This window comes from Trachemys scripta, chromosome 1 (genome assembly GCF_013100865.1).
Source record: "Trachemys scripta elegans isolate TJP31775 chromosome 1, CAS_Tse_1.0, whole genome shotgun sequence".
Classification (NCBI taxonomy): Eukaryota; Metazoa; Chordata; order Testudines; family Emydidae; genus Trachemys; species Trachemys scripta.
In genome coordinates this window covers 230,961,701-230,974,503 of record NC_048298.1, presented here as the reverse complement: position 1 = coordinate 230,974,503, position 12,803 = coordinate 230,961,701, and the positions used below count along the sequence as shown (strand labels likewise).

The 12,803-nt window shown below is 44.3% G+C and overlaps 1 protein-coding gene across 1 annotated transcript in view; it reads left to right on the top strand.

The window, feature by feature from the left end:
* The first annotated feature begins 2,793 nt into the window (after positions 1–2,793).
* The window catches only part of LOC117879270 (AF4/FMR2 family member 3-like), a 91,267-nt gene continuing 81,257 nt past the window's right edge, over positions 2,794–12,803 (top strand). The window contains exon 1 of the mRNA XM_034774375.1: positions 2,794–3,012. Within this exon, the coding sequence (XP_034630266.1) occupies positions 2,960–3,012 (53 nt within the window). The 5' untranslated portion in view covers positions 2,794–2,959. The remainder of the gene's footprint in view (positions 3,013–12,803) is intronic.

Genomic DNA, 12,803 nt, shown 5'->3' with positions numbered 1-12,803 from the left:
TGACCCCTGCGGCGCCGGTCCTGGTCCCAGCCGAGTGGCTCCGGCCCGGCTCGGGCCCCGCAGCGCCGGTCCCGGCTGAGCAGCTCCGGCCCGGCCCGGCTTGGACCCCATGGCGCCAGTCCCGATCTCGGCCTAGCGGCTCTGGCCCCGTCTCAGGCCAAGCAGCTCCGGTTCCGGCCGAGCGGCTCCGGCCCGGCCTGGCTCGGGCCCCGCGGCACCGGTCCCAGTCCTGGTCCCAGCCGAGCGGTTCCAGCCCGGCCTGGCTCGGGTCCCGTAGCGCCGGTCCCGGACCCGGACGAGCGGACCCGGACCCAGCCGAGCGGCTCCAGGCAGTGCGGTAAGGGAGCAGGGAGGGGGTGTTGGAAGAGGGCAGGGGAGTTCGGGGGCTTGTGGGGTGGTTTATGGGGGTCAGGGCAGTCAGAGGGCAAGGAACAGGGGGATTGAATGGGGGCAAGGGTCCCGGGGGGCAGTCAGGAAGGAGCAGGGGTTGGATGGGGCAGTCAGGGGCTGAGAGAAGGAGTTTTTGGATGGGGCAGGGGTTCTGGGGGGCCATCAGGAATGCGAGGAGGGGTTGGATGAGGCGGCAGGGGGCAGTCAGGGGACAGGGAAGGGGGGTGGATGGGGCAGGGGTTCCGGGGGGGCCCTCAAGGAACATGGGGTTTGGATGGGGCAGGAGTCTGGGGGGCCATGACCTCCTCGTGGGGTCAGGAGGAGGGAACCTGTTGTTAATATTTTGGCAGCTCATCACTGCATAGAAGCATATCCTGACATCTGTCCAGGAAATCTTCATTTTCTCTTGTGCAATGCAGGGTTGATACTTGTTTCTCCAGACCTTGAACCTTCTCTTTTAATATGGAGACCAGCTTGCCCTTTGTACAGACAAAGTCACTTCTGTCCTGTGGGAGAAAGACAAACATGGCACATCCTGTGCAGGTCACAACAGCTGATCACTCACCATCCATATCACCTTCCTTCCAAGAGCTTCCTCAGTTATTGCAGCAACTACCCAGAGGAGCCTGCAAGTTGAACACCTCAGTGGGCTCTCCCCAGGCGAACTCCGAGCTGTTCGCTGCTCAGCTGGTTCACAGCTGACTGCCTTTTTATAACACTCACGATCTTGCACACCACCCTTTTCATCTGTGGTCATATAACATCTCCGGGGAAACTGTAGCAATTGCTTAGATGGAAAAATAATATTCAGAAAGTGTTTGGTGTTAGCTTCTTTTAATGTGATTTAGCAACTAGAAGGCAGGAGACCCAGCATCATGTGACCAGCCAGCTCTCACAACTGCAGTTTAAGGAACCACGGCTAAGTTTATTAGTTTATTTGAGAAGCAAACATTACAGGGGAAAGTATGTTGGTTTAAAAAAAAATCTGTTTCCAGTGGATTTTATGGACTTGTCTATGCTGGGGATTTTCAGCCATCAGCACCCAGCATCTATAAGCAGTGACTTACACTGGTGCAGTTTACTCCAGTTTTAAGCAGGGATAACCTGTTTCAGTGTGACATTGCGGTTTCTATCGAATTGCCTTGTCTACATTAAGGGTTGGTGCTAGTGGTGGTTGATCACCAATGCCTGAAACCCACAAAGGTAGACAAGGCCTAAGCCAAGGCAAATGCCTGTCAGTCTTAGGCTAGGTCTATACTACCCGCCTGAATCGGTGGGTAGAAATCGACCTCGCGGGGATTGATTTATCACGTCCCATCGGGACGCGACAATCGATCCCCGAATCGGCGCTCTTACTCCACCAGCGGAGGTGGTAGTAAGCGCCGCCGACAGAAAGCCGCAGAAGTCGATTTTGCCGCCGTCCTCACAACGGGGTAAGTCGGCTGCGATACGTCGAATTCAGCTACGCTATTCACGTAGCTGAATTTGCGTATCTTAAATCGACTCCCCCCTGTAGTGTAGATGTACCCTGAGGTAACCTTGACTTTAACTCAGATACCTTTAGGATCAAAGTTGAAATAGCAATGTCCTTTTACAACAAAACTGGTTGAAAATTTTGAAATATTTTGGATACTACATCTTATCAGGGTGGTACTTATTTGTGTGGTACTTTTTTATTTTATATATTTCTTCAAATCTACAGGTGATGGACATAAAAAAGATCAATTTTCATAGGTGCTAAGACCCTGCAATCGGCATTAGTGTCAGCTGGAGTATGAGTGCTCAACAATTCCTAAAATCAGGCCCCCTAGGGGGAGGCCCTAGCACAGACTATTGCCTGCCGTGAGTGCAGGGGACAGGACTGGATGCCCTATTGCGGTCTCTGCCACTCCCGATACTTCCCCTGGCCATTTGCCAGCATCGGTGGCTCTGGGATTTTGCCCATCATTTCCCAGAGCTATTGCAGCCCAAGAGAGGCAGAAGAGGCTGGTTTGTAAAGGTGTGGCAGCCGTTGGGGGAGGGGAGCAGAGGGGACCTGAACTCTGAGGCGGGGGGAAGGGAGTGTATGGAAAAGCAAGTTGCAGCTGGAGATGATGTGGAGGGGGGCAGGGAAAGTAACACACACAATCCCCCTCTGCCCTCGTCCTTGCCTCCTCCCCGTCCCCACAGGCAGCAGGGAAAGGATCCAGGGCCCAGAAAACAAAGGGGGGCTGGGCGGGGGGCGGCGCAGGCTGCAAGCCCCGGCCCTGGCGGCAGCGAGCTCTACCTGCCAGGCACAGACACAGCGCGGGGCTGCGCGGCGAGCCCGGGGAGTGACACACACACACGCGGCGCTGAGGGGAGGGGAGCGCGCGGCGGCGGCGGCGAGGAGCGAGCAGAGGAGCAGCCCGTGGGCGGCTGGCTGGCGGCGGCGGCTGCAGGGGGGGCCCGCGGCTGGCTGCCTGCGTGTTGCCCTGGGCAGCCCCGACCCCCGGAGGCGCAGGGGCGGGCTCGGTGCGGTGGCGATGCCCCGGGGGCGCCCCGCTGGTGCAGCTCAGCCGCGCTGACGCTTCTCCTCCTCGTCTTCACCATGGACAGCTTCGACTTCGCCCTGCTCCAGGAATGGGACCTGGACTCCCTCTGGTGAGTGCTGCCGGGCCGGGCCCCCTCCCGCCGCGCCGCACCGCGCAGCACCTGAGCCGGGCTGGGTCCCGGCGGGGGAATGTGGCGCTTCAGCTGGGGGTCCGGGGGGAAGGACCTCGCCTGCGCCCTCGCCGCAAGCACCCCTGACTCCAGCCCCGCTCCCCGGCTCGTGGCGTGTCCCTGCCCCCCCCCAGGCTGCCCGGTCCCCTTCATGGACCCCCAGCCCGCCGTCCCCCTTCCCCCATGCTCCTTGTCCTCCCACTGCACCCCGCTCCTGCCTCCTCTGTGCCCCTGTGCGCCTCCCTTCCTCCCACTGCACCCCGCTCCCTTCCTCCCACTGCTCCCCACTTCTGCCTCCCACTGCACCCCTATGTCCCTCCCTTCCTGCCCGCTCCTGCCTCGTCTGCACCCCTGTGCCTCTCTCTTCTTCCCAGTCCGATTGCACCCCGCTCACGCCCCCCCATGCCCTTGGACTCCTCGTCGCACCCTTCTGCGCCCCCAAACCATCCCTTGTGGGTGGCCGGTGCTTTGGAGCGGGGAGGAAGGTCCAGTGTCTGTCAGGCTGAACGGGCTGCGCGCAGGGAACCCGTTCCTAGAAATGCCATTGTCGACTCTCCCTGGGCATAGCCTCCCCCCAGCCCAGGGGCTGGTATTTCGGTCGCTGCTGCTGGAGACGCAGCACTTGGGCACCCTCGCCGGGGTTTTTGCCATCCTTGCCCCCAACCAAGCAAACTGGGTAACAGCAGCGGCGGGGAGGAGAAAGTGCCAGTCCATCCAGAGCAGGCTGGGGCTTTTTGCTTGTCAATCGCAGGTTGTGGTACTTTTGTGGTACTGGTGTGTGCTGCTCCACGGTGTGTCACTGTTGTTTGTAACCCCCATCGATTAACCCTTTAGTGCACGAAAAGGCGATAGGTGAAATGGACTTATGCTCAAGCTCCCCATGTCCCGAAGTGCATGTATTGTACGGAATCTTTATCTGGAGCAGATTAATTCCAGCGGCAGGTGCCTCTGAAATCCCCCCGTGCTTCCTCCGCCCGTTCTACCTCCCCCACCCCACCTATCCAAGTGGTATAATTATTTCAGCGCCAGTGTATTCTTATTACTACAGGAACTTGTGTAATGTTAATCATTTTAGGTGAGCATTTGCTGGAAGAGGGACAGTAACTGCAGTTTATGTCCTGTTAGCTCAAATGGTATATTTGGGAGTTGAGATTATTTTTGCCTTAAATCAGTTAACAGTGTTGCATTTCTGTAACATTTTATGTGATCGGTATCAGTAGAGGATGCATTCAGCAACTTCAGCTTATCTTTTCCATGACAGGCTTAACAAAGTAAGCTGGACAAGCAAATCCATTAGTGAGCTTCCTCTTACAAAAGATCTCACCATTCGTGCAATGCATAATGCTGGCTCTTATAAATGCATACACTGATGACATGCAATATAATAAAACTTTTATATTGCTGTGAGAATTTTAAAGATCAAATATAATAGAACAATTTGTTACTATTCTATAAAAGTTGTTAATTACAGCATTGCTGGCTGTGATACTAGTTAAGGTTGTGTCTGAATTTCAGTAATAAATACCAATTTTCAGTTTATATCCAAACCTTAACACTTATCTCTGGACCGATTTTAAAATTTCAGCCCACAAACATGCTTTTAAAATTAAATTCCACTAACTTTCTATTTAATAAGGTGTGTGTGTGTGTGGGGGGGGGGGGGGGTTGGAAATAGTACTTTGGTCTGGTTTGGGAACATCCCCCCCCATCTCATTTTTTTAATGGGAATGTGGTGGCTATTAGTCCAATTTGTAGCTTAGCTGCTATATTTAATATTTAAAAAATGGAAAAAGTTGAGACTATAATGTTGGAAGCCCAGCTAGTACTATGTCCAGCAATTACTGCTTTTTCTAACCTTTTTAGCATGCTTTGAGTGTTATTGAGTCACTCTGAACATAGTATGATATGTTCGACTGATTTAATTGATAATATTGATCCAAGGGACATTTCTAGAATCCCAGATAACACACTTTTTAAAAAACCTACACATTTGTGTAACAAGTATTTTTTGAAATAGTCTACGTATGTATTTACCCAGTACACCACAAATGTTTCAAATGAAACATTACAGACAGTTGGGTAATAGTGAGCCTGATCCTGCATTCCTTGCTCACCTAAACCTTTCCCTGAAGTCTTTGCAGGGTTGGGTGCACAAAAAAATTAAACACCAAGCCCTCTAAAAGTGAATCACGTACATTATTCATAACTTCTCCATAGAACAAGAGTTTCATAAGTGTTATCATTTTCTGTTTGCATTTTTTCAGGAAGAAAGCGTAGGTGTGTTCTGCTGAATGGCTTGGTGAATCTGAGGTTGTTTGCTGGAAGTTGATCACAAAGCAGCTATTTTAGCAAACGTTTCAGAATAAAAACTCAGAATAATCAAGTTAGAGTCATAGCAGAAGCACTGATGTCACATACTGTAAGCTTATAGCATGAATATTAGTAAAATGACAGCTTTACCACTGGGTGACCCAGCAACAACAGGCACAGGGCCCTGGGCTTGTTTATGATTGTGGGCAATGTGTGCGTGCCATGCTGTCCTTCCTCTATGCTGCCAGCTTCTTTCTTGTGAACAGACCCGTTATTGAAATTTACAAAGAACCCTGCCTTGTAGGACATACTCACTAACCAAAATAAACCTTGTAGATCTAATTTTAGACCTAAAAGACTTGACAGCATCCTTCTAAAGGAGCAAAAAATATTTTGTACCATGAAAATACTTTCATGGCAAAGGGAAACACTTAGAGGATTTAATTTTCCATGCAGCAAGAATAAATGTTGTCTCTCATTTTTCTGAATGTAGTCATATTGGCAATTTGTGCACTTAACTAATGACAGAAAAGCTGCTTTTTGCAGTACTCGATGGCTGTTTTGCTTTAAAGTGAAATCACTAAATATTAACATGCTTCTCTAAAGTTTTCTTCTTTAAATTTTTGTTGTTGGAAAATCAAAATGGTTTAAAAAGGATGTCCAAATCAACAGTAGCATGATACTCAGTTCTCATTGAGGACAGTGTAAATATTGTATTGAATGCATCAGTTTTGATGAATTTGCCCTCCAATTAATTCCCATTACATTTTTACTGTGCTGTCCATGCTGTAGCATACAAAATGTGATATAATATTTGTATCATATACTTGGGCCAGAAACCATCATAAGAGAGGATATTCATTAGTATATTGTAAACTGCAGAAGGCTGTATAAGTTGATTTTTATATTGAATTGCAATTTCTACCAAGCTGCATCCACGCCAATGGCATCTTCCCTCCCCCACCCCAGTAACATATTTCAAATGACAAAAGCTGAGTGAGACTCAAATAGAAAATCCAACAGAACCACACACATTTGTGGCATAAACAAAACATGATCATGTGTGTTGTATAACATTTTTGTTGGCACTTTTTGGGGAGATAACTCATTCCTGCCTCCATTACTCGTGAGTAATGCAGTTATCCCAACTTCACAGCAATAACAACTTCGTATCACAACACCACCTCATATATTTTTTTTCTGTATCAGTTCATTTGTATGTAATATCTAGTTTATTTGTACAAATGTCAAATTGGAGCCAAATTTTCCACTGCCTAGCAACTTATGTGTTCTTTTACACTGTGCAAGATGGTCTTATTCTGATTTGGTAGTGTTTTACACCTATTTTGATCTAGTTAAAACAAATTACACAAGGTGCAAGATAGTAGAGAATCAGGCCAAACGAGTTAAATGGAAGTGCCAGGCATGGTTTTGTGTTTTAAAAATAAAAATAAAAATAAAAATAAAAATCATGCAGCTGTTCTGTGTTGTATTGGTCAAACTTAGGCCCAGATTCAGCTAGGTAGTTAAGCATGTGCCCAACTTTAAATATGTGAGGAATCCTGCTGAAAGCAATTTGTAAAGGAACTACTCGTGCTTAAAGTAAGGCACATACTTAAGTACCTTGCTGAATCTGGGTAAATATTTACAACATTTGTAAGGGTTAAATCAATTAAATAAAATTATTAGGCTTATTAATGCATTTACTCACCATGTTATAGCATACAAAAAGTAAAGTGTATGCATATTTAAGTATAAGACATGTTAGTCCTGAATAAAATGGTGGTGGTTTAGGCACAAGTAGCAAAGTGCATAATCAATGAATATGTTGCTGATCTGATGCTTTTGGATATTTTGAATTATCATCAGTTTTGTAGCGGTGGCCTAGTATTGTAAATAAATACACATGTAACTGTTTCCAAGTAGAGGTCAATGTCAAATGCCACAGTGTAAGGTGGCCCACTGTTTTATACAGACCATGTATTGAATTACTAGCTCATTTGCTATCTTTGGGTCTGTTCCTGCTCCATTTGAAGTCAATGAGAGTTTTGTTTGGAAGCTGCTCTTAACAAAAAGTGGGTAGACATCCAGCAGTCTTGTAAAAGAACCTTTTGTAATTTTTTGATCCCAGGGTAGTCCAGTTTTTAGTCACTAAGTTTTATATTTGTGCAAGCTGAGATCATTTTCATTTTGTACAGACTGTTCACTGGAGAAGATTCTGGAAAGCTAATTTTACAAATAATTCCCTAGACACCACAAAGTATTAAAATGTTTATTTTCAGTTAATATTGATTTTTTTCTTTGGGGTCACTTAACCCATGGATATCTTTCCTTCTTTAGGACAGGGACCATAGTTTACCATTACAGATACACTAATACATTCACAAGAATAATAATTTTATATAAGTGTTAAGCTTCTCATTTTAATCTTGAGAGCTCTGTGAACATCTGGTATACCTTGGGGTCACATTAGACTGAACACTGACATACAAAGAATACAGGAAGAAGCTGAAAAAGAAAGTGAACTCCAGAAACTGTATACTCCAGAAATTGTCCAATACAAAATGGGGAGCTGACCGTAAAACACACTGAGCAACCAGTCTCACCTTGTGTTACTCATTTGTGGAGTACTGTGTCCCAGTATGGTCACGCTCGAGCCATGCACACAAATTGATACTTAACTTATTCATGCCTGTAGGGTCATAAGAGGGGCTTTGAAACTGACTCCTATGGTGTTGCTGTACTGCGTCATGGGCACTGCACCACCATCAGTAGAAAGGAGAGACAAAAACAGGTGCTTGATCCAAGATATCTGCTGCATGGACATATTTCCCCACCCAAAAAGATAAAGTTCAGAAAGAGTTTTGCCTCTGAAAATCCCTTACTCTGTTACCTTCCACTGTGATATTTTGAGGTAACAAGATGGTGGGAAATGCTGATGATCCTGGAGAACATGGTTCTGTCAGAACAACTTCCTCCAGTCATTGACCTCAAATGGAAATAGTGGTGTATTCTAAATTGAACAAGAGTTGGGGTTCTGAAGACTGGTGACGATATGATCAAATGGAAACCAAGGAATATGGAGAGTCTAGACAAACGCTTAATGCAATGTCCCTATCAACATCCTGTACTGTTCGAGATAGGTGACAGCACCACGGTATTAGCTGCAGTTTTGGAGCAACAAGCTGTGATGATCTTAATCTTCAAGGTCCTACAGAACTATGTTCCAGGGTGTCTTGGACTGTCTCTTATTCCCTTCCCTTCATCCCCTGCCTTTTTCTACCAGCAATGCCATGCTTGATGCCCTTCTTATTTTTCTCTTGGTTCCATCTTTATGCCTTTTTCCATTCTGCTCGCTTCCCAATCCTGATTAACAAAGCCACCACCTTCTCCTCATTAAAACCCCATCTAAAAATTTACTCCTTCTGTGACGATTATAAGTGTGAGTAGACAATGGGGGGAGGGATAGCTCAGTGGTTTGAGCATTGGCCTGCTAAACCCAGGGTTGTGAGTTCAATCTGTGAGGGGGCCACTTTGGGATCTGGGGTAAAATCAGTACTTGGTCCTACTAGTGAAGGCAGGGGGCTGGACTCAATGACCTTTCAAGGTCCCTTCCAGTTCTAGGAGATAGGATATCTCCCTTAATTATTATTAAATAACAACAATGATAGTCATAAATTATTCCTGTCTATGGATTTCACGGTGTATTCTTTCTTCTATCTGTCTTTTATACTGTAAGCTCTATGGGTTGGGAATTGCCTTATTTGTTGTTTTACAGCACTGGACAAATTGTATTTGCTACATATAATACAAACAAATAAGAATGTAGAGCTTTTCATGTTCAAAATGCTGTATCAACTAAATAATAATGCCTTAAAAGTATGTCCATGCGAGTACTTATTTGCTAGATGTATTGAGTCAGTTTCTCAGCTGGTTTAAATCAGCATAGTTCCATTGACTTCAATGCATTATGATAATTTACACAAGCTGAGGATCTGGCTTATTATCTCTAATTTGCGTGTTTCAGGAAATTAAAATTTGTAAGGAATAATATATTTTCCATCCCTACATTGGGTTTTAGTCTGAAGAATGATATTTGGGGAAGACAGTGGGACAGTGTGTTTTCCCTCTGCTCCCCTACTGTAGACAAGATGATGGTCCAAGACCAGCAGTTTGATATATAATGATAAAACTCTACAGGCCTTCCTGCTAGCTCTCAAACCTCTAGATTTATGTAACTCTGGATATGTTTTCTTTGAGGCGAGACCCTGACTGCTTTTCTGTCCCATGCTCATCTGAGGTGCCACAATCTGTATTGAAGTTGGGGAGAAGGAGGAGGGAGTACTGCAATATGGGCTGTGGTGTCATCAACATGCAGGTGATACTCAGCTCTGTCCCTCTTCCATCAGGTCTTGATGAGATAGCTAGGCAGAGAGCAGAGAAACTGAGATCTGGACCTGGATGAGAACTAGTTGGTTGAAGCTCAATCCAGAGAAGATAAGTGATGCTTGTTGACAAGGAAAAATACACGGAGGAGACAGCAATGTTAATATGTGCCTCTTTGATCGGTCATTTCCCATAATTTGTTACTGAAGTGTGTAATCCAGGCAGGGTCTTGTTAGATCATCAGCTTTTAAACGATCAAGTAATAACCAAGCGTTCTCTTTTCATTGATGTTTGGCAAGGAGAGTGCAACCCTTTCCTCTTAAGATGAGGACCTTGAGTTAACCATGCCTTTACCACCTCCTAGACTGGATTACTATGTTACAATGTGTGCTGTTTGTGGCTAGGCCAGATGATCATTCAAGAATTTCAACTAGCGCAAAATGTGTCTGCCCATTTACTTAGAGACAAATTGGGTAAGGTAATAACTTTTATTGGCTAAACTTCTGTTGGTGAAAGAGACAAGATTTTGAGCTCCAAACCTGAAGAACAGCTCTGTAGAGCTCAAAAGTTTCTCTTTCACCAACAGAAGTTCATCCAATAGAAGATATTTCTTCACCTATGGTTGTCTGTCTCGTATCTTAGGACCAACACTGCTATAACAACACTACAAACATGTACCTCGTAGTGTATAGGCAGGGAGCATATGGCATCCAGGCTCTGTAGTCTGCACTGGTTTTCTATTCATTTTTTGATACAATTCAGCATGTTAGTTTTGACCTTTTTAAAGCTTTAGAGATTGCATCTTGTCTTGTGTTTTTGTTCCATCAGCTGAAGTCATCCAAGGCATTCAGGCTAGTCAGCCCCAGATTTAAATGGGTTGGGACTCCAGACAGTGTATTTTCAATGGCAGGCATTCAGCTCTGGAACTCACCTTTCATAGTTTGATGAAACAAGTTTGTTGCACTTCTGGGCATACTGCAAGGCACATCTGTTTACATGGGCTTCTGTCTGTGAGAGTGAGGTTGGGACAGGTTCAAGGTTTGTTTTAATTGAGGTGAGAATTTCAAGTCTTTTAATATTGAGTGAATTTAGTTAACTGTCAATTTTGTATTAAAAAATTATTACCCATGTGCTCAGAGATTTTGATAAGCACGTTTTCTAAAACTAATAAATCAGTCAAAATAAAACATAAGTGGAGACGTCTTAGATAAGAACTCTAACTTTTCAAGCTTATCTACCCCTTTGTTGTCTTCAAACAAATTGGTGCTGGTGCTGCTATGTTCAAAGTAGAAACATGAAAGCATTCCTTGGTTAATTCAAATCATATTGAAGAATCCAACTAAGTAACAATAAGCAATACTTAACATGATTTAAAAATCTATGTGATATTGGACTAAAGTAAAAGTATAAACCAGATAGATGAAAATGGAATCACACATCCTAGTTCTTACAAGGATATAAGTAACAATATTTTAAACTAATTACAACTTATGTAAAGTACATTTAAGGAAACCCATTAGAAGAGAATTAGAACTGGAACAGATTAGCTGTTCTTTAATGGCCTTCACTGTAGATCTTCTGATGCTTTGGAAGCTTTTTCTAACTCCCATTGCTCAGTTGTCTTGACTAAATGACTGAGAAGCTGTTTCTAGTTTCACAGTATTTTCAGTCCGATACAATGATAATGTTTTTAAAATAAAAACTATGCTATATTCTATAATATTTGCTCGTGAGATTTAAGGAATTACTTGAGTACTCATAGTGACTCATAGTAAGAGCAATCTAATAGACTTCCATGTAGATATTAATTATTTACTTTCTTGAAATACTGATCATAGACATTTCTACATTACTTGCTTTCTCAGTCATTCTTCTTTTTAGTCTCTCTTTATTTTTGTGTGCTATGCAAGCATTTAAGCTCTTTATCACTGAAAAGGGAAATAAGTAATGTGAGCTATTGCAGCTGTTTCATAACTTATTTCAATTTCTAACAAATAGTGCCCACTCCATTGCTGAGTATCTCTGCAAAAGATTAAGATTCACAGTATCAAAATATGATCCAGATGGGAGCACATGCTTTATGATCAGAAAAGAAATGTAGTTTGTACAAGGCCTAAAAAATCCTGCACTGATAAAAATGTGAAGTCCTATGAGAACATAAGAATGACCATACTGGGTCAGACCAATGGCCCATCTAGCCCAGTATCCTCTCTTCTGACAGTTGCCAGTGCCAGGTGCTACAGAGGGAGTAAATAGAACAGGGCAATTATTGTGTGATCCTTGCGGCAGTCAGAAGCTAGGGACACCTAGATCCTGGGGTTGCATCCCTGACCATCTTTGCTAATAGCCATTGATGGACCTATTCTTTTTGAACCCATTTATAGTTTTGGTCTTCACAACATCCCCTGGCAACGAGTTCCAGGTTGACTGTACATTGTGTGATGAAGTACTACCTTTTATTTGTTTTAAACCTGCTGCCTATTAATTTCATTGGGTGACCCCAGGTTCTTGTGTTATGTGAAGGAGTAAATAACACTTCCTTATTTCCTTTCTCCACACCAGTCATGATTTTATAGACCTCTAATATTCTCCCTTAGTCATGTCTTTTTCAAGCTGAAAAGTCCCAGTCTTTTTAATCTCTCGTCTTATGAAGGCTGTTCCATACCCCTAATGATTTCTGTTGTCCTTCTCTGTACCTTTCCAATTCTAATATATCTTTTGAGATCGGGCAACCATAATTGCATGCAGTATTTGAAGTGTGGGCGTACTATGGATTTATATAATGGCATTATGATTTGTACTGTCTTCTTATCTATCCCTTTCCTAATCGGTCCTTTTTATTAGGGCTGTCGATTAATCACAGTTAACTCATTCCTATTCACCCAGTCTTGTGAGATCCCTTTATAACTCCTCGCAGTCTGCTTTGGACTTAATTATCCTGAGTAATTTTGAATCGTCTGCAAATTTTGCCATTTCACTGTTTATCCCTTTTTCCAGATCAATTGTGAATGTGTTGAACAGCACTGGTCACAGTA